The sequence below is a fragment of the Ochlerotatus camptorhynchus genome, unplaced genomic scaffold (assembly GCF_037179485.1).
Source record: "Ochlerotatus camptorhynchus isolate MF236.1 unplaced genomic scaffold, CSIRO-AGI_Acam_v1.1 ptg000111l, whole genome shotgun sequence".
In the NCBI taxonomy this organism is placed as follows: Eukaryota; Metazoa; Arthropoda; class Insecta; order Diptera; family Culicidae; genus Ochlerotatus; species Ochlerotatus camptorhynchus.
This window is the reverse complement of record NW_027040601.1, coordinates 2,781,730-2,804,792: the sequence shown is the minus strand read 5'-3', so window position 1 is coordinate 2,804,792 and position 23,063 is coordinate 2,781,730. Positions and strand designations below refer to the sequence as shown.

Sequence of the window (23,063 nt, the reverse complement as noted above, 5' to 3'; positions counted from 1 at the left end):
ATAATCTGCCTACGTTTCTTTTCTTTGTTATCTACTTTATCCCCTTTTTATTTTTCTGCTCTTCTTTCCTCTTCTCTTCTTTTGTTTTGTTTGTTTACATATAACTAATACTAATACCTCCTTGTTTTCTCTCTAATTTGTCTACTATGTCCCACCATCACGATGAGAGATGAGCTACCGTACATGGTACACGCTCATATACACTCCCAAAATAGTATGCCGCAAGTAAGTATATCACAGAGGCAACTAAAGATCCAGAAACGCCGATAACGCTGAAGATAATGAGCTGTGGTGATTTAGATTTATATGACTATATAGTATTATTTATTTATACTAACCTAAACACAACGTGGGGTGACCCAAATCCAAACGATCACTAACCAAAATAATAGACTTATCTTTTTTCAACAGGTGTAATTTCGTTTAGTTCTGTTTCTCTCTTTTCAGCAAAACAACTACAAAAAAAACCTCTATAACTCTTCTCCATTCTTTTAATCTCCTACTATCCCCTATAAATGTATCGGAAACTAGTGGGACTATCTGTGCAAACAGAAACAGACCTGCTAGTGGAAGAAGGTCGTTATAACTCGCTTAACTCGTTTTCGGATTTGAGAGATCGTCGGTTACAGTGGCCTGCTTACTGAGCAGGAAAACGCGGTCCCAGGTCCTTACATATCAGAGAGATTTATGGTAAAATCGCTTGTGTATCGTGTATTTTGCGAAACTCGTTGTTGTCGTTAGTTCCGGGATTGAATGGATACAAAAATTTGAGCAACGGTATTATGTGATATGAGGGGCTCGGTGGCCTTAGAGCAACCGTTTTTGCTTACTGAGCAGAACATCATAAGTCTAATCTCAGGCCCATCCACATTCAAGATTCGTCAATCCTTTTATTTGTTAATATGACTACATGGTAATAACAGCAACTCGGTGATTAAAAAGGTGCTCGTCTGCCTAGTGGCAAACGTTTTTGCTTACTGAGCAGAAGACCGTGGGTTTAGTCCCAAGCTCCTTCGCGTTATATGATCGTTAGGACATCAATTCAGCTTATCGTTTACCAAAACGAACCCTGCTGCAAACCCAACCCTCTTATCCAACATCCCAGTGATTCCTCGTGGAAGTGCAGAGGTGTTCTCGGCTTCCATCAAAGCGAGTGTCATGTCAACACAATCCTTCCCATTCCTTTCTTGACCTGTGTTCGGGCGCGGCCGGCGCTGGTATTGCCTAATTTAAGATCACCAGTTTTTACATATTGAGGATGATTGCTAGTCCCAAGCATCGTCTATTGGTTCTCTGTGTAATTACAGCTGATCTGGCAGTAACAGAGTAGCAACCGTGGGCGGTCAATCAAGCTCAAGCTCGATGCCTGCGGTACATAATTCGTGCCTGGTGGCCCCACAATTGGATCTCAAATTCCTAGCTTCATCGTTTGTGCCATCAGAAGCCGATAGAGACAGAAATTCGTGAACGGAAGTGAAGATGGGTCGGCCACACACTACGACGGAGCGGAAACAAAATATGCAAGCAAGCACTGGACTGGAATCCAGCAGAACATCGAAGCAGAGGCAGACCCAGAGGCTCGTGGCGGCGGAGCCTAAACAGTGAAATTAAGAACGTTGACCGAAATTTGACTTGGGCACAGGTCAAGGCCAAAGCTAGTAATCGCCCAGGATGAAAATCTTTCACAAAGGCCCTTTGCACCCCTGGAGGTGCGCAGAATCATTAAGCTAAAAAAATGATTCACAGCCTTAATGCAGACGGGAAAGTTGAAAGTTGGGACAACAATTTCTCCTACCTGATGGTGGTGCTGGTATGCGTGAACGAGCTACCAGTTACACCAGTTACGACACAACTGTCGACTCTATTTGACAACCGAAGTCATTGTTTACAAAAGCAGATGCGTCGTTATGAACAGTGACAACGGCGCCGGCGGTGTAGTGGTAAGCGTGATTACCTCTCACCCCAGCAGGCCTGGGTTCAATCCCAGTCGGCGCCGCCGGGATGTTCTGAGGCATAACATCTCTGATCACGCCTTCCTTCGGATGGGAAGTAAAGCCGTTGGTCCCCGGTTCATGAGTTGATGGGTCGATAGGTAGGGTCCAGGTGTGGGAGCTGCCTTCCTGGCACGTCGGTAGCATTGGTTGGTGCTCAGCACGGAAAACAAGATCGACGGAAAAAAACAAACCAAAGGATATGAACAGTGTTGCGCTTGAATCAAGCCTTCGGAAAACGATTTTGTAATAAACACGCATAGAAGCATCGGCAACACTGCCTACGTAAAACGGAAAGCAACCCCTCCTGATCAAAAGAACAACCTGAAAGAACGCAAGAGGCCTGCATCAGCTACATCCTACATCAACAAAGGCAGAGAAGGGAAGCAAAAATAAATTACCCACGAGCCTACCCTGGCTGCTGCCTTCTTAAGTGAACCTTACACGATTGCTTTTATTGCCAATAATCGTACAGTGGAAATTTCCCCTACCTAATAGTGGTGTTAGTATGTGTGGGCGAGCTACCAGTTACGCGAAATCGACGATCAAATGCATTGTTTACAAAAGCTGAAACGTCTCTTCGAAAAAGTAATCTATTTTTTTTCGGCACGTTTTTATTTTTCTAAAATTTTTGGGAAAAAATTATCAAAAATCCAAGAAAAATTTTAGATTTTTTAAGTTTCACTATTCCATGATGACTTTCAAAAGATGTTTTTGCATGAGAATTTTCCTTAAGAAATTAGAAAAAAAAAATGTTTATTTTTAGATTATTGTTATCTTTTCCGAATATTTTTAGAAAAATCACAACGTTACTATTTAATTCAGAGCGTTGAACTACCCCTTATATGTTAATAATAATTCACATGTGTTCGCATCATCAATAATATTGTCCATCATTCCCCTTCGCATCAATTATTGATACGTGTGGGGTTCGCTTAAGTCAGCGCTGCCCATCGTGCGGCCGAACGTCGTCTCTAGTCTAAGCAAGGATATCATTTTATTCATCATTATGAATGAATGAATGAATGAGAAATAAACATAATGCATCTTGAAACATGTTAATCCATCAATCAATCCATTCAAAAAAAAATCAAGTTTAGAAAGGTTGGGCAGACCTGGCTTAAGTGGACCCCACACGATTGCTTTTATTGACAATAATCGAATTGTAAATACATTATATATTGACGTCAATTCATCGGTATTAACAATAATTCTGTATTCACATCAACAATATTATTGTCAATAATTTCCCTTCGCGTCAATATATTAATACGTGTGGGGTTTGCTTAAGATGAGCTACTAGGACGAGAGCAGCAAGCAGATGGGCCACAACGAAAATGGCGGCATAATATGGCTAAAATTCCATCGCTCACCGGTATGGATGAAAAATAATGCAAGAATTATAAGCGAACCGAACTAGATTAAATAATTTCAAGAAACAACATGTTAGTTTCGATAAGGGTGCCACAATATTGCATTTACAACAGTGGTTACTCAACTGATGGGAAGCGCTAGCGTTCTTAGTGCTATTCCTACTATCACATTTTAGGCTCGTCGGTTGCTGTTCATCCCCCGCATCCGTCAATTGGTCCACCAACTCATCCCACCCCCTTATGCCGTACCTATCCGGGGGAAGCTTCTGCTGCAAACCAAGCACACAGCACCTTTTTTCAACAACTACGCAACTTACCCTGATGTCGGCCATGCCGATCGCTAGCAAACGCCTCCGGTTGTTGATTAAACGGTGAAAAATATCACTCGGACGCTAACTGCAGGAAATGAAACACTCTAGCTTTTCTGCACCGCAACGATAAAAATGCCCAAGCGCAATTACTTTTTTTTTTTTACCACCGTCCAACTTTTACGGGCGACACTTTTCCACCGGGAAAATACGGAACACACACACAGCACAATCCAACACGCGAAAAACTACTTTTTATTTGCCACCACCGATAGCGCAACTGGACGAAACAGAACAATTTAATCCGCGAACTTGAGAACCGTCTCAAAAGACCGCCATTTAAAAGAACGCGAGCAAAGGGAGTACAAATTTTGTTTAGCCTCTGTCTGCTGCTGCTGCTGCTGCTGCTACCGCCGCTGACTGCCGTAAGTGCTAGCCGATGCCCGTCACAAAGCGAAATGACTCAAATTGAGAACAACGCAGAAACGGATCGACCGGTGGAAAAGTTCAACCATCGCCAGCGGGCGGCTAACGAACTCGGCGGCTGGATGGAGATTTGAATTTGCGTGCTGGGCCCTTGCAGCACAAAAAACTCGTTGCACTCAAAAAATATTACACTCAAAGATAAATTAAATCAAAAAAGCTTAAAAATAAAGAGGCTAAATTTCTAAAGAGGTGACATGTCAAAAATAGAACAATCGCTTGTCTGTCAAAGTCATAGGAAAAGTCATTCCAATCGAGCAGAAGACCTGTCAAATGGATAAGATGTCGTCTCTTTACAAATTCAGGCTCTTTACTTAAAAAGTGTGCCGTTTCCCGCTTCACCTTATTGAGTCCGAGCTATGATTACTTTGGCAGTACCCGCATAAACGCGAACCATAAATTGACCTTACCTAAAATGGTTAAAAATTGTTTATAATCCCTGCTAAACTTTAACTGAAATGGTTATGGAACTTTACATGAACGTTTAATGATAAAGTTTCAACCTTATGTATTATGGTTTTTTGGAACTGGACCTTACAAATAATGGGTTGTTAAGAACCATTACCATTCCAAATTCTTGTTTTCTCTATACATTTTCAGAAAGAGAACTATATAAGAACGTTTTTACTTATGATTTAAGAACATTAATGGTAATGGTTATGGTAGTCAGTAAGGTCCATTAATGGTTTTGTATTATCGCTCAACTTTACGTGGAATATATCGTGAATTGGTAATCAGTAAATTACAGGCAACCTATTCGCGATATATTCCACATAAAGTTGATCGATGTTACAAAACCATTCGTGGACCTTACTGACTACCATAACCATTACCATTAAAGTTCTCAAACCATAAGTTAAAAGGTTCTAATATAGTTCTCTTTCCGAAAATGTATGGAGAAAACAAGAATTTGGAATGGTAATGGTTCTTAACAACCCATTATTTGTAAGGTCCCCTTCCAAAAAACCATAATACATAAGGTTGAAACTTTATCATTAAACGTTCATGTAAAGTTCCATAACCATTTCAGTTAAAGTTTAGCAGGGATTATAAACAATTTTTAACCATTTTAGGTAAGGTCAATTTATGGTTCGCGTTTATGCGGGTAGTCATGCATGATTAAAATCGAAATAATCTTTCCATTATTAAATTTTATTCTTTTTCAATACTGATATGTAATAAAAAAAAAAAGATTAACATCCAATCAAAAATGTTTAAAATAGAATCAAAAATAATTAAAAAATATTCAAAAAGAGATAATCTACAATCTAATCAACCATGATTAAACTGGGATTAATATCAGATGCTTATTTTTTAGAAAGAGGATTAATTTTTAATCATTCGATATGATTAAACTGAGTTTAATGTCAAATTGATTAAATTTCAAGCAAAATGGGAATAGTTCAATTTATCAGTGTACAAAACGAATATAGATTAAATTTTATGCATTTTATGGTTTTTAAAAATTTATATTGCGCCGCTTATAATTTATTAGAGTCTGGTGATGGTGATAACGCGCAGGCGAAGATAGCCGCGAGATAGCCACCACGTCAAATGCATAGGAAAAATTTCCCGCGCAAAATAAACAAGCATATTTCTTCTACTATAAAGCAGATGGCTCTAGTGTGCTCACTAGCTGCCATAGAGTCACTCAGAAGTATACTCAAATTTATTACTAAACGTACGTAGATTAAAATTTAATCATTTTATGGTTAAGCATTGTTTATACATTAATCCGATTAAAATTTTCTTTAAAATTATACTAAGTCCAAATATTGGGCTGGGATTCGTTCAGTGTATACCGTTAATTTAGAATTTGGATGTTTGTATGTTGAAAAACATCATAACCCTCTCGGTCACTCGCAGTTAATTCCTTCAACTAAAGTATTCCTTTTAATTCGTGGTTTTTGTTTGCGTTTTACGCAGAAGAAGTGATTCATTCGGTGATTCGGCTTTCATCGTTAATACACCAGCATCCAACGGTTGGGTAGTAAGCGGAAGTAGAACCACTTGTGGGTTGAACACCAGCGTTGCATTGCCAGCATGCTGCGCAACCCGAATGGAAACAGTCGAATACGAATCGGTCCCAAGGGCAACGTGGATCAGTTGCTGGAGGATTGGCCAATGTCGAAGCGTTTAGGATCTGAATCTTAGTGCACTACGCTAGTGTCATCAAGAAGGAACTATTTTCCACAGATTGGACACCAAGGTGATGTTGGATTGCAACTGGCCCACGCCATCTTGCCGGAAGATACCTATACCAAAAGACAATGCACCTACATCAACACGGAAGGCCGCACTAAGAAAATTCTTGTTGCAGTTACTCTCCCAGGTCTGGCTCGCGAGGAGTGGAAGATCCTGCGTACCATATCGGATATTGTCAGAGCTTTTATGCCTTACGACACCTTTGATAAACTGCGCTCCCGATTGGAGAACATCGATTTTCAATGAGGTACATTGATCGATTTCACCTGATGCGCAATGGCCAAATGGAAGATCCTGCAGTGATATAACGACTTCCTTCTGCAGAACATCAATTGAAACTCACTACGCTGTAACAAATTATTATATTGTAATTTTCTCTCGAAATAAAAATAATTAGTTGCTTTGCAAACTTTTATTTATTTAACCGTGAAAGAAAACAAACAATTATTATCACCCTTCAGATATATCCAGAATAAGCAACTCAAGCATAAAGTCAAACTATACAAAAGGGACATAACATGGATTTATACTCGCGTCCGTATAAACAACTTTTATACTAAGTATGTATTTTCTCCCTTTATACCGAGCTATGCGTCGGTCGGGAGAGTTGCGATTTAGCGTAGCTTTTATACTATTTAGATTTGAATATTTTCTGAGTGTGCACTGACTGGGGACCCCTTGAATAATTAGAGTTATTTTGTTGCATGGGAATATTCTGCCCGTTGACATTTGACATAAGTCAAACGGGCGGCTGAGCTTTAACGGATTTTTGACAGCTGATTCCGTTGCCACTCGCAGTTCTGTTTTCATTACCTTCTCGCACATAAACATCTCGCCAGTTCCGAACACTGTCCACCCATCCTCGCCACCGCGCGTTTCAAGCCATTTTCGCGTTCGAGCAAAAATCCCTGCGCACACCCGCGAAACACCCGTTCCACTATCCGCACCTTCACTGCGATAGTGGTAGATCCGCGAGCAACCTTTCATTTTGAAGCATCGAGTCCGAGAGAGAGCGAGCAAGACGGTTTTCGATTTGCTGTCAAAACAAAGGAGAAAAGCCAATCTGCAAAAGCAAAAGTGGCAGCAGCAGTTTTCGAGTGTGGAGAGGGCTTTTATTTTCATTTTTTGCAGTTTTAACCCGAACAGAAAGTGGCATTTTCCCGGACAATTTGATCCGTTCTACGTGAGGAATCCATCCGAATCAGTCGACTACGGCCAGCAGTTGATCTGCGAAAAGAATTTCCTGATTTGCATTTTCTTCGAGGTTTTCGAGGAGGAAAATATGGAACGAGGCATTGGGTAAGTGGTTTATCTTTTTTTTTTCCACGTACGGAATCTATAATGTAGTTGGCTCTTCCGCATATGTGTAACTACTAGGCAGCGAGAGAGGGGCACTATAAATTATGGTCTGCGTGAGGATTGGTTTGATTGCTTGTCGTACCCCCTTGGAATGTTTTGATTTCTAATATTTTGATAAATAATTTTTTGCTGTTTTTTACACGTCTCAACAGACGACAGGGACCGATGATGTCGTCTCCGGGAATGTCCCGACGGCCTGGTGGAATGCCACCACGGGATAGCTATCAATCACATTCATACCATCAGCAGCAGCAGCAGCAGTCCAGTCCACATCAACATCACCAGCAACAGCAGCAGCAGCAGCAGCAGCAACAACAACAACAACAACAACAACAGCATTCGCCAAGTCAATTCCAGCATTCTCAGCACGATGAGCTGATACGATACATTCATGAGGCTTGGAATAGCGTAAGTACCGAACCCTAGTAGAGTCTAAAAAATTTATCACCCAGATCCCGTGGGGAATTCGATGGTAACATTATTGCTGCTGAGCTGCAATCAGCTTTCACTTTTTTTTTTCGTGTGTCCCTTGCTCTCTAATACAGCCACGACGATGGTGGGATGCCCTGCGTCTCCCGTTGTCTTCTGCCTATCGAAAATGTATCAACCCATCATGCATCGAATGCATTCGGTGGAGAGGTATTTGTCTATTACTACTGGATGGTACTGTCGGTGCCATGTTCACAGAAGTGTGCTTGTTTGCAAGGTTTAGTGGCAATTAGTAAACCTTCGAAGAGGGCTGTGATAATCAGCTTTGTTGTTTTGTTGTCTATGTACGCTCCTGGACTGTCGTGAGTAGTACTTTTTTTTAATGGGGATGATGTGATGATTCGCATTCAACCGGGTCGTCACTTTGGCTCCTATCGTCTATAAAAGGTGGCGAAAAACGCAATACTGACTGAATACTTCATGAGCTATGGTTTATTCGGTTTGGTTAAACCTTACGTTTAACGAATTGGTTGTTTACGTCTTCAGTTGTTAAAAGGGTTAGCTTGAAAGATTTCCATCCTGGGCGATTATTTGCTTTGAGTCTTGATATGAGACTGGGTCAAATTTATGTCATAAGCTCTGGGTCTGCCCAGGCAGCTGAGATGTCCACGAGAGTCTTGATGAACTGAGATATTATAAAGAAATCTCTTCATACGATAAAAATTCACAACTTTAGCAATGTTTCGAAATCAGTTTTTAAGTATCTAGGATGTTTAAAAAAAAGTTAGGGGTTGTGTCCGAAGCACGACGTGGTTTGTTTTCGGTGAATATATAGCTACGAAATTAATTTGTAAATTAAATTTCAAAATCAACAAACATTCAATTTATTATTCTAAGTTCTATGTTTCAAATGTTACTAATTGAAAATAAGGTTACACAGCTTTTCAGTACAAAGCTTTTTTGGTTCCAACTATGCAAAATTTGGGAACGATTTAATCGTCTAATTTAGTTGTAACCGGACTTTTCGCATTGTGTTTGAAATTTGTTTGGGCATTAGTATGGGAAAACCTACTTTTCCCATACTAATTGTTTAGTGAGCCCCTTTCCTTCCCAACATCGCATATGAGATAGAACAATATTGTTTTTGAATAATTCATCTGAACATACCAAATCGATAAGATAAGAAACTCCGAAATTATTTCAGTTTGGAATCTGACTTCCATTGGTACACCGGCAGTGTTAGCAGAGAAAGTGATTTTTGGCATTTAATTCAAACCATAAATATTTTAACAGTTATAACCTTTTTAGAGACATTCTAGCACCATACATCAATCTGCAAAGTTGTAAGGCACTTCATGGACTAAACTTTTAAATAATTGATCATTTTGTCAAGCTTCTGCATTCATGTTCCATCAGATGTCACAGCTGTTGTTTGCGTTGACATCTATCGGAAACTAGATACAATCTGTTTTCCTATAATTGTTCACAGAGGACACTGCAGTGCAAAACATGTCTGGTACCTCTATATATGCATTTAGATTATTATTCGAAGTCCCTCCTTTTTTACACATTCTGCACACAAATTAGCTCACCCCTCACATAAATTCCCGCCGAATTTTATGTATGGGGCGGGGCAAAAGTTTCTTTTGCGCAGAATATGTAAAAAAGGAGGGACTTCAAATGTTAAAGCAAATACATATATAGAGGTACCAGACATGTTTTGTAGTGTCAGGTACTCTATTTTGTAATCTGTGAAAGGGAAATCACAAATCGAATGTCAACAAAATACATGGCATGTTGAGAGATTGAGCTCGTGAGAGAGAATTTCTCTCTCAAATTTGAATTTTTTTGGCTCTCTGGGACTGGTAGTAAAGCAGGTAAAATTGCATGGGGAAAAATAATTTTTATTTAATTGTAGCTTGTTTAGCATTAGTTTCCGGGAAAAACTGAACGACAAAGCCCCTGACTAATTTATTTAGGTTGTCGTTTACTTGTTTTGACCTGAATATGCACCGAGAGCGAATTATTCCCTCTTCTCTGGGGATTTTTATCACTTCCTACCAGCGGAACCGCCATCTCTGTGGAAAATGGTCGAACAAAATGAATAATAGATACGTTTTCGGGTTTTTTTTGACAGATAATGCATGGGCTAACTATCGAAAAACCTGAAAACGTATCTATTGTGCGCCGGCCTTAACTCTACAACCAGAAGGTCCCGAAGAAACGTGCTCAACTTTTTGGCTCAGCTCTGGTACGCTCTTCGGTCCCAAGCTAATCGATGCACCCCTTAAAACATAGGAAAATCCACGAACCCCTCATTGTGTCTGTCAAACTTTCATAGCGAATCAAAACAAAACATACACGGAGATGAAAAACTACTCAAAATTACGAACTTTTCCCTCACTAGAATGGGGTAAGTTAATCGTTTGCTTGGGACCAATAGGCTAGTCAAGTAGTGAGCCAATTTAAAATCGTTAGTTTCGTATTGATTGTTGCTTCAACCACCATGAGAACCAATTTTTAAATCTTTTCTGGCAGCACTGCCTAGAGCCAAGAATGTTTACATTCGTTTGATGCCTTTTTTGTTTTGGCTGATTTTTTTTTCAGAAGACATATCCCTCCAGCAATCTGTAGGATTCCACAGAAAATTGATCAGGACATGGAAGTAGAACTGACAATTTAGCCTCTAGAACAAACTAAAATATCTGCATCTGTGTATGAATGAAGGAGCGGATAACAATTATCACGTCAATTATTGACTGATACTGAAAAGAGATATTTCTTTCTAATTTGGTAATTCCATATACACAATACCATATGAGAGAAATCCATCCTACTAGCTGCGGCGTACAAAAAAGTTCGTATTCTTTGCGAAATTTAGAGTAAGAGATTGCTTAGAGGCATGCTCGGCTGGGTTATCAGGGAAGTAAAAGCCGTTAGTCCCCGGTTGAGTTGATGGGTCGATTGGTAGGGTCCAGGTGTGGGAGCTGCCTCCCTGGCGTCGGTAGCATTGGAGCTCAGTACGGAAAACAAATCTTGCGTCACTTTTCAATAGGTCCTATCTACATTGATCGATTATCTTCATCGACACTCTCTTTCGTAAATAACTCGGCTTCACAAATGATTCCTGCCATCTTCGTCGAATTAAATGCTAGATTGTTGCTTCTTCCATCGAAAATATCCAGCCGTGGCGATTCAAAGTTGATCAAGGTTGATCAAAATAATTTGTACCCCTGCTTCCAGTTTGATTACATGAGCATTTTGTGTGATCGTTGGTTCTGATATGTAATAAGCTTGGTGGCCCTGAAAAGAGCCGTTTTGTTGCCAAAGTTGGTGATGATTTAACCTCCGAAACCAAACAGAGTGTCTCTGTCACTTCAAAACGTAGATGACATCCATGGCCGCTTACGCTTGACGTGTTTAGTGTAGGTGACAGCATCACGGATCTAATTTTTCAGGAACACCTTCAGCACACCTCGTAAATCAGACTCTAGATACGTCAGACACCGCAACGGCGAGCCAGACGACGGATGGTGGTTATCTCGAAGAATTTGCGTTTGGTTCCGAATATGTCGATGAGTGTGCTAAATATTACGCAAGTCCATCCTCCCTATTCGCACGCGCCCGAGGATCGGAGGCGAATGCCACTTCGACTTGTTTCGTCTACTTACTACTCTCTGGCGACTGTGCTGGGGAAGCAGCATATGCATGTAGGTAATTGGTTTTGTTAGTTAATTCGACGCTTTTGGACAATGCTGGACATTTACCAGTTTTTCAATAGTTTCTTGTTGAAAATCAACATTCGAAAGCATTGTTATCGATGCGTAGCCATATTTCTGATCGATTGGTGATAAAATTATTGAAATTGGACCAGGGGCAGCTGAGTTATTAACGTTCAAAATCTTTCTTAATTTGTTACATGTTCCATTTTCGGTTTTCATAAAATGTACCCCCATACAGAAATCAAAGGCGTAGTCCTACGTCAAAAAAAGAATTCTGTTTGTAAACAAATGTGGATGTAATGGTTGCCAGTAATCATTAATTTTCGCTCAACGTTTTGACAACAAGGTCGACATGCAGAAACACGCAGAAACACTTTCCAACACCCAAAGACACAATCAACACAGTCACAAGGTGGCAGAGTGACTTACCCCCTGCCATCCGTATAAATGAGCTCGTATCCATTCAGCGTTGTTCTAATTAAAGAGGCTGAATTTATAAAGAGACGACATGTCAAAATTGGAACAATCGATTGTCTGTCAAAGTCATAGGAAAAGTCATTCCAATCGAGCAGAAGACCTGTCAAATGGATAAGATGTCACCTCTTTATAAATTCAGGCTCTTTAGTTCTAATGAGCTCATTGAAGCGCGAGACCACAGTGTGGAGGTTCAGATTTTCTTTCGTTGGTTTATTTAATGCCCATATGAATTGTCATGCTTTTCCCGTTCGGAACTCTGATTGGATACTATTCACTCCCAAATAGTTTTCCTTAAGTAATTAGTATAAGTTAATGTAGATACATGACAGTCTCCAGTATGCAACGCAACGCAAAGCAACAAATTCCTTAGATTTATTCTCATAATTTATTTGGCAAACTCTCCTGAAATTCTTTTCCGAATTCCTTTGAAGATCTCTTGGAGTTAATCTCAGATTTCATTGCAATCCGCTTAAAAGCATCCCCCTCACCCCTTATTATTCTCCAAAAATTTCCAAGGTCGTATGCTCCGGATTCGTTTTCTCAGAATGCCCTTGGAATTTTCCTATGAAGTACAGAGTATTTTCAAATATTATTAATTAACAATATGGTTCACTTTCAGAATTCCCATATGTTTCTGAAAAGACGCATAAGTAATACCAACAATCAATACGAAACAAACGATTTTAAATTGGCTCACTACTTGACTAGCCTATTGGTCCCAAGCAAACGATTAACGTACCCCATTCTAGTCGAAATTCTAGTACTACGCAATGTTTGTTTTGATTCGCTATGAAAGTTTGACAGATAAAATGAGGGGTTATTGGATTTCCGATTTTTCGAGGGGTGAATCGATTAGCTTGGGACCGAAGAGAGTACCAGAGCTGAGCCAAAAAGTTGAGCACGTTATTTCGGGACCTTCTAGTCTTAGAGTTACCTCTATGGTAATACCCTCTCCCGGTGAGAAAGGTGACTAAAACATTCGTGACGTGGCCTTATTATTTAAACGTGCTAAGAATCGTTAACCCAAATTTGGGTTATAGATTAACAAACGCGGTAAGAAAAAAACACTCAACATTGAGTTTAAAAAACTCAACTTTAAAAAAAAAAAAAAAAGAATTCGATTTTCAGTTAAAAGTACTCAACCGTCATGTTTTCACCGTTGGAAACTTTTAACTTATTTTTGGATGAAAATACTAGCAACCTGCGCTGCCTTTGATGCTGTCTTTTTTGTGTGCTCCATCGCCTTCGTTTGTCCTTCATTATTGCATTCGATTGATCGTTTGGTTCTTTTCGCGCAATGGATTACTGATCAGGATTACTCAAAATTTAGTTTTCATCATTAATTTAATTTTACCTAGCCCCTACTTTAAAGTTAGCGTGTTGTGTACCTCGTACCCCAGAAACATGTGCAAAGGAATACAAGCCAAATGTAAGCAATGCATTTAAACGTCGGTTGTTCCCGAATTGCAACATGCCCACTCAAACTAACTATAGGTATCATCTGATGAAGCAAATTATCTCTCAGATGCTTATAATGAGAGAGAGAAGGATTAGTATTTTCCATTTAATTCCACTACTTTATTTGCTTATCCTCGACAGATACGCGTATTTCGTCTACAATGTGCAGACTTCTTCAGTGCCTTGTACTAATACTCGACTTCGAGTATTAGTACAAGACACTGAAGAAGTCTGCACATTGTAGACGAAATACACGTATCTGTCGAGGATAAGCAAATAAAGTAGTGGAATTAAATGGATAATACTAATCCTTCTCTCTCTAATTATACAGGTATTCCACTAAGACGCCCACATTCATCAGGATTCTCAGATGCTGGTGTCGGCTTGGCAGATTGAGTCTATTCACGAGAAATCAACGTTTAAAGTCATTCGTCAAACGCTTCTTATATGTCTTTAGACTGGTTGATTTCCCAAGTATTGACAGACGAGTGGTGAAGACGCACAGCCCAGTCTATTTCCTTTTTTAATTTTTTTGAACATCATTCATTCCTTCCAACCATCAAGTAATTTCTACCCAACCAAGCGCTTTGTTGTGAGTACTTAACATTAATTATATGATTTTAGTAGTACCTATACTGAAGATCTGAGAGATGTCGCCACTTCAATGGTAGAAAAATCATTTTTGCAGTATGGAGAATATCAGAAAATCCACGATTTGTGACTAAACATGCTTTCAGAGAAAACAAATTAACGAGTTTTTACCTTATCACCATAGTAATGTACTCGTGCAATTTTTGTGCATCTAAAACTGCTCATAAAGACGATAATGAATAAAAACTGAAACTTTTCGCCAGTGGTGGCGGGGGAGGAGGCACCCCTCACCATTACTCTACAAAGAGGGAGTTTGGTAAAGAGAGATGAAAAAACCGATTTGTACCTTCCTTAAAAGTTATATGCAATTTTCACACTGCCGTACTCTAACGGAACTATCAACTCTATGCTTTTAACTACTCCATCTATCGTATAAAAAATTACCACAACAGTTTGTTATTTGAAATTAGCATCTTCAACTATATTTTTTCTTACCGTGTGAGTAAAATTTTACTCAATTGGGAGTTGTTTTTGATAGCCTTGTTACGCTCAATTTACAGTGTACTAGTCACCTTTCGCGTCACTAGAGCCGCTAGTGTCGGGAAAAATCGTGTCTTGGGGATAATAGAAAAGTGAACCATATTGTTTATTTATAATAATTGGTATTTTTTAGAAATTCGAATAAAAACTATCTCAGGATTCACAAGAAATCTAAAATTCCTCAGAGCTATGAAAGTAGATTACACTTGATTTTTTTATCAAAAACATTTTCCTATAAATCCCTTGTTCAAATTTAAAATTTGGGGGAAATATCGAGGGGGCGACTCTATCTAAGATGCAGGAATTTTTGCTTTGCTGTTGTGAGATGCACTCGCGCTTAATAGATAGAAACACGATTGATTATGTTTTTTTTTAAGATTTTCTGCAAAAAGGTGGAGAGCGATGCGAGTAGATGGGTTTAGATGCAAGAGATAAAAAAAGATTTTTCGTAAATTGATTCGCTAGTGTGAGATTTTTCGACCATTTAGATGTGTCGCACCCCTCGGGAAATATGCATATTCCAGAACCAAAATAAAAACATTTCAAGCCTTGGATTTTTAGAGGCGCCGCGCTGGTGTAGTGCTAAGCGTGATTGCCTCTCACCCCAAAAGGCCCGGGTTCAATCCCAGTCGGCGTCGCCAGGATGTTCTGAGGCATAACATCTCTGATAACGCCTTCCTTAGGAAGGGAAGTAAAGTCGTGGGTCTCCGGTCTATTAGTTGATAGGTCGATAGGTAGGGTCCAGGTGTGGGAGCTGCCTTCCTGGCATCGGTAGCATTGGTACTCTCAGTACGGAAAACAAGATCGACGGAAAACAAATCAAGAAAAAAAGCCTCTGAATAAAAAAAAATTGTTTATTATTGAAGATTTATTCACTCTGGATCTATAGGAGGGACTTCGAATGTTAATCTAAATGCATACCAGAGGTACCAGACATGTTTTGTAGTGTCAGGTACTCTATTTTGTAATCTATGAGAGGGAAATCCCAAATAGAGTGTCATCAAAATACATGGCTTGTTGAGAAATTGAACTAAAGAGAGCTAATATTCTCTCACAAATTTGAATTTTTTGACTCTCTGGGGACTGGTAGTAAAACAGGTAAAACTGTAAGGGGAAACATAATTTTTATTTAATTGTAGCTTGTTTAACAATAATTTCCGGGAAAAAACTGAACGACTAAGTCCCTGACTAATTTCTTTAGGTTGTCGTTCACTTTTTTGACCTGAATATGCACAGAAAGCGAATTGTTCCCACTTCTCTCATTTCTTAATAGGGATTTTTATCACTTCATACCAGCGGAACAGCGCCATCTCTGTGGAAAATGGCCGCACGATATGATTAATTCACAACCTACCTACACTGAAAAAAGTGTTCACTTAGTTTCTATTAGGAACGCACATAGTATTTTTCCAAAAACAAAAACAATGATTTTTACCTGAATATCACATAGCATTAGAAATTCTATATGAGAAATCATATAGATTTCATTGGACACATAACGTTCATGTGATGTAGTGGTGCAATTTCCAATTATGGGATCACATGAAAGTTATGTGAAATTCACATGGATATTTTCCATTGGTTATGTGATTAATTTTATGAGTGTACGTGAACTGAACATCTTTTTTTTTCCTATTCCCCTCTATCTTACAGATTACGCAAGATAAAAGCCAAAATCCCCCAGTATTCTACAAGAGTGTACCTGAGCCGCGGCTGGCCGGTTTCACCCCGTTCGATCTGGAAGCCTACTGGGGCCGACGGTTAGTACACAAGATCAACATCTCCGCCCACGGTCACCAGTAGTCATGTTCGCCGACGACGACGGCGACGGCGACGATGACTGGCGACGAATGGGGGAGGTGGAGAAAAACAAATTCAAAACAACGGATAATTCAACAACTGTCAAAGAGTAGACATTTAAAACAACAGCAGAAACAAACGAAAGCGAAATGTGAACCGACACAACTGGGAGCGGAAAATGGACCTATAATATCGGCATACATACAAATACGCAGACACATACACATACACACACACACACTCAGACGAAACAAACACACTCACAGACATAGACACGGTTCCATCTAGTAGTACACAATTATTTTTTTTATTAATTTTCGGGAAATGGGACGCATTGGCAGGATTTGTATTAATGATTCAGAAGCAAAGTTTTTTTTTCTAAACGAAACACTAGAAAGACATTTAAAATTCCGAGTAAAAGTTAAATCCTTGTTGCAAGGATTAAAAAACAAACCATGATCATTGAGCGTTAAAAATGTCTTTTTAAATTTACAAAATACGAGTGTAAATTGAGGTTAAAAGTAATTGTGAACCTAAAATCTAAAACTGAAAAACAATAAAGAAACTATTGTTTTCTCTTTTTTTTTTAATTTGTTCTGTTTTTCGTTTCCTCTTTTTTTTTAAACACACATCTCTGTAAAAACAAACTATGGATGAATTGAAAATGTAATAAACAGTAAAAGGGTAAACCTGTAAAAGTTCGTTTCCTGATGACTACGAGCAGTGAGATCTCAATATTGTTGGAAAATGGAACCGAAAGAAATTTTCCGTTTTGAATGCATTAGTGTTCTTCATCAATACTGAATTGGTTGCGGTTCTGCCCGATCCAATTACTACTGCAAGCCAACCGTAAAAATCAAAACGTATAGGAAGCAGACAGAAGTGAATAATTTATTTGAGAAACCACAAAAGTCCATTTGATCTCCTTCTTCTTCACATTTCAAGTTTATTGCTTATCGCATATTAGCTTATTGCGTGCTCTCAACGTAGTGTTCTAGATGCACTCAGTTATTAATTGAGAGCATTCGGTGCCTGTACCATTTTTGCATTAGTATAATTGTGTGGCAAGTACAATCATACTCTATGCCCAGGGGAGTCAAGACATTTTCTATCCTGAAAAATTTCTATACCGGACCGGAAATCGAATCCAGGTTCCTGCAGCATGGTTTTGCTTTGTGACTGTGACTTTATCGACTGAGCTGCAAATTCTGAAAAACAGCAAACAATCGAACCAAAGTTCTATGTGATTGCCCAACAAATTAAAATGTTGAGTTCTAATTTAAAGTGAGTGGTTTCTCTCATTCAACTTGTATGATATTTGTAAGAGCGGTGTATCAATCTAAGCGGATCCAAAAACTATTAAAAGGTCGCTTTCGAAAAAAATGGGACTTCTGCACTGCCTTTAACCGCATATCAGTCCCATATGTAAAAACAGCAAACCGAGAAAACAGCAAGTAAAGTTGGAATCATATGTTTGAACGTACATATATATGTCGCATGATATAAAGGGTGATACGGTCAAAATTTGGTCAAGGGAAAACGCGTGTAAATCGGTGAAATCGTTTATTTAAAAAATCAAATTAAATTTCTTTTTCAAGTTCAATTAGTATAAAATTCAGGAAAAATATTCAGTTAGGCTTCCGCTTTTCCAAATCCGAATTGCCGGGCCTTACGCTTGACCCCTGCCATCAGATTTTGTACAGCCACCTTGTCCACCTTCTTCGCCGCAGAAAGCCAGTTTGCCTTGAACTGCTGCTCGCCCTTAGCAGTTTTTTTGGTCTTCTTTAGGTTCCGCTTGACAATAGCCCAGTATTTCTCAATTGGGCGGAGCTCTGGCGTGTTGGGAGGGTTCTTGTCCTTGGGAACCACCTGCACGTTGTTGGCGGCGTACCACTCCATGGCCTTTTTACCGTAATGGCAAGATGCCAAATCCGGCCAAAACAGTACGGAACAACCGTGTTTCCTCAGGAAAGGCAGCAGACGTTTATTCAAACACTCTTTCACGTAAATTTCTTGGTTGACAGTCCCGGAAGCTATGAAAATGCTGCTTTTCAAGCCACAGGTACAGATGGCTTGCCAAACCAGATATTTCTTTGCGAACTTTGACAGTTTCATGTGCTTGAAAACATCTGCTACCTTTCCCCTTCGTTTTGCCGTATAAAACTCCTGTCCCGGAAGCTGCTTGTAGTCGGCTTTGACGTAGGTTTCGTCGTCCATTACCACGCAGTCAAACTTCGTCAGCATCGTCGTGTACAGCCTCCGGGATCGCGCTTTGGCCGTCGTATTTTGTTTATCATCGCGATTTGGAGTCACTACCTTCTTGTAAGTCGATATTCCGGCTCGTTTTTTGGCTCGATGCACGGTTGTAGACGATACACCCAGCTTATTTGCGGCATCTCGGAGAGAGAGGTTAGGGTTTCGCTTGAAACTACCGGCAACTCTCTTTGTCGTCTCAGCGGCTTCCGGTTTTCGATTTCCCCCCGATCCAGACTTCCTGGATGTCGACAAACGTTCCCCAAACACTTTAATTACATTTGTAACGGTTGATTTGGCAACTTTTAGCGATTTTGCCAACTTTGCGTGCGAGTAGCTCGGATTTTCGCGATGCGCGAGCAAAATTTTGATACGCTGCTCTTCTTGCTTGGACGGCATTTTGACAACTGAAGAGTGAATTCCAAAATCAAAATAGGAGCAACATTCTACACACACACACACCTTCAAAATGAGGGGTGTTCAGGTTTTTTAAATGCAAAATTGAAAGAAATACGTCAAGTTGATATTGACCAAATTTTGACCGTATAACCCTTTAAATAAAATCTTTTGTTCATTTACGTGCATTATTATGTCTTTATTATTTATTATTTTTTATTTTTTTTTATCCTCATAGGATTGCAATGATCGGGGTTGATGAGAAAAATTTTCAGGTGACTACGATGCCGGACGGATTAGTCTGGTGACCAATTAAACACCGGATTCACGATCTTGATTAATCAAAATCTTCTTGAAAATCTTTATGGCTCGGTAGTCGCTGGTCTGTCTTTGTCTATGTCTTCTTCTCATTCGTACATTAGTTTTAATGTCTGGATGTTGCCTTGTCGAATGTCATGATGTGTTTGTGTATCTGTGTGTGTGTTGTTTTCTCTCTCTCTCTCTCTCTCTCTCTCTGTGTGTGTGTGTTTGTATTTGGTGCAAACCAAATGATTATATTTCTTCCTCATCTCCTACTTAACTGCGTTCAAGAATAATTAACTAAAAAAACGTCGCAAAAGTTCATACCATAACATATCTAACTTACTATCCACATTTGCTAACTAATACCTAAATGTAATTTTTAATTTTATGAAGATAAGTTGCTCAGAATAGCAGCCTGTAATTCCGTACCAGAATCCGCCTCCAATTTTATGTCTTTTGTGGACTTTGCTACTAAAGTTGTGCTAAAAGCTAAATAGTTACCTAAAATACTACCTAAATCGTTCACAATCAGAGCCGGACCACTGATGAAAACCAAAACTACAACCCTGAAAAAACGTATCGATATTTTCGAAGGCGAACACTATTCTTGCTAGTGATTATGTCCAATTGTTAGGTATCCAAATTATAGTCATTCGTAAATTTATTATTGAATATATGGATGAATTATCTATTATTTACGATAATTACATGAAAGAAATAAAATATAAACTACAAACAAAACGTGACTACTAAAATCTCAAAAAGATATTCTCACAAATATATTTCACGCAACCAGGAATCTCAATGCGTCAAACACCCGCCCTCCAGTCTCCTCCCGCATCCAACAACACAAATCTCCATTACAACATCTAACGACAGAAAATCACTCATCTATAGCAAGTGAGTGGAAGCAACCCTGCATGCAACCATTCTTCATGATACACTTTTTCTGTCTATCTTTCTATTAGGCCTGTGGACATGCGTTAGCTTCGAAACTTCTAACCAAACTAGGAAAATTTTGAGATCACAAAAAAAAACTTTCAAAGGTAATTAGGTACACGCAAAATAAATATTGATTATTTTACGCAAAACCGAGCAAGTAATATTAAATCTCTTGTGTTGTATGCTAATACTGATTGACTGTAACAAAATATTATGCTTAAATAAAATAAATATTAATAAAATTAAAATTATATGCAAAATTTACTAGAAGATCATTACTTTATTGGTGAGAAGTTTCTAATAAGTTCCTCTGTATACAGAACAAATCTGATACTATAATCAGACTTGTTCAGTCTGCATGAAGCAGCCGATTTCATCAAGGAAGTTCTATTAACAACCAAGAATTAATCGTTTGAGGCATACTGAAGCATTAAGAAGGTGATATGTGTCACTATAGGAAACCATCATCGTTGCAAATGGCTGATATGCGATTATTTTGCCCGTCATTCACAAAAATAATCGCATACCAGTCCCACTCTGTTTCAACGCTCCATGGCAGGCATCTGTCAAATACTACCAGCTTGAATCAAAACAAAATTAAATTTGTCAAGGACCGCTCGGTTTTACCGTTCCTTTTTACGAAATCATGACGTCCGCTTTGAATCTAGTCCAGATTTACGGTGGAAGTAGTGATGAAAGTTCCGACGAAGAGTGCAGTGGATTTGATGTGGTGACCAAAGACGGTGAATTGTTTTCGTGTAATGATGTGGAGAAACTACAACTCTTTCGGTCGTATTTCGCTACTTTGCCGTCCGTGGAGCAAGAGCAGGACCCAAGTGACGAGTCAGCGGGAGATGGTTCAGCAAAACTGGTTAATGATTTAGATTGCAGATCTTCTGATATCGAGTCAGATTCAAATGAAAGGAAGACAACTGGAAGGCAGAATAAGAGCGCGAAAAAAGAAATCCGGAAGTGTGACGTTGCGGAAAGACGACGCTCTGCTCATGTCGTAATTTGGGAGGATTGCGAGTGCAGTAAAGAGTGCGGCAATTTGGTCTGCAGAGATGACAGGATTGATATGAATAAAATCTTCTGGAGTTTGGACGCTGCTGGTCAGAAGCATTTCATCCGAGAACGGGTTCTGCGTACAACCGTACAAAGGCGGAGTCGTAATGTATTCATCGATGACACTTTGCGAAAGCACCACTCGTACAATTTTCATATTCGAACGCTGGCTAGTGATGAAGCACCCCTTGTTCGAAGAAAGTTCTATCTAAATACTTTGGGATACGGGCAACACTGCGGGTAGGAGTTTAATGAAAATAATATAGAATAGGATTAAAATTAATGCATTAATTATTTCCTTTATATTACAGAAACATTATCTATTGTAGATGATGCTGACGATGATGAAGAAATCGGACCAAGGGCTCTCAAACGAGGCAAATATGAGCGTAGCACTGAAAAGAGTAGCAGCGTCAAAGCACACATCGCTAAGTACAATCCGGCCATTTCGCACGCACGCTCCGAATCGGTTGTATTTGCCGTCGGACTTATCTATCAAGAAAATGCACCGGAACTATAACCAAACAAACGAGACTGATGTAAGCTACCAGTTTTACTGCCGAATACTGAAAAAGATTAATATTTCAATGGTCAAACTGGGACATCAAGAGTGTGAGACATGTATTTCAGCAATGCAGCATATAAAAACGTCTAGACATTCAGCAGAGGTTTCAGTCCCGAATAGCTCTTGTGCTATATGCGAAAAATACCAAAAGCACCTTCAGTTGGCCAAAGCAGCCCGAGCAGAGTATCGAGAGGACGGAGATTCAGTTATGCCTGGACATGTAGTATTAGCGGTCGACCTACAAAATCTGTAATTTGTAACGATTTGTAATAACATAAAAATTGCTTCTTCACAGGTTATACAGTTGCCACGATTGGACGGTCTAAAAACGGTCGTTTTTCCACAGCGGCTATTGCATTCAATGAAACTTTCGCTCCTGTCGGCAAGTACACTCGGACTATACCAGTAGTCGCGTGTGTATGGAATGAACCAGTGAGCGGTCGTTCCTCCAACGATATAATCAGATGTTTTCATCGGGTTATCGAAAGATTCGGAGGCGTGGAAAAGCTTGTCCTATGGTTGGACAATTGTGCGGCCCAAAATAAGAATTGGAACCTTTTCCTTCATATGATGATTCTGGTGAATTCCAAAAATATTCTTTTGAAGGAATTGGTTCTGAAATTTTTTATTACGTACCCGAATTTCAAAACCGCGGTTGGAAACGCTAAAGGAAACGTTGAGGTATTCGACATGCTGCCGGAACATTTTTTCCCCAGTGTTTTCATTATTTCACAATACGTGCTTAATAAGGTCAAACCTCGCCCGTATATCGACAATATTAGGCGTGTTGTCGTAAAAAAAGG

General features: G+C 39.3%; 2 protein-coding genes across 2 annotated transcripts in view; one reads left to right on the top strand and one right to left on the bottom strand.

Moving 5' to 3' along the window:
• The window catches only part of Top2 (topoisomerase 2), a 90,041-nt gene that overhangs the window by 16,609 nt on the left and 50,369 nt on the right, over positions 1 to 23,063 (bottom strand). Inside the window, exon 2 of the mRNA XM_065219771.1 lies at positions 3,682 to 4,054. Within this exon, the coding sequence (XP_065075843.1) occupies positions 3,682 to 3,696 (15 nt within the window). The 5' untranslated portion in view covers positions 3,697 to 4,054. The remainder of the gene's footprint in view (positions 1 to 3,681; positions 4,055 to 23,063) is intronic.
• LOC135699486 (uncharacterized) lies at positions 7,181 to 17,465 on the top strand. Its single transcript, XM_065219767.1, has 3 exons — positions 7,181 to 7,659; positions 7,872 to 8,127; positions 16,590 to 17,465. The coding sequence occupies exons 1-3, from the start codon at positions 7,643 to 7,645 to the stop codon at positions 16,737 to 16,739; spliced, it is 423 nt and encodes a 140-aa protein (XP_065075839.1). The 5' UTR covers positions 7,181 to 7,642; the 3' UTR covers positions 16,740 to 17,465.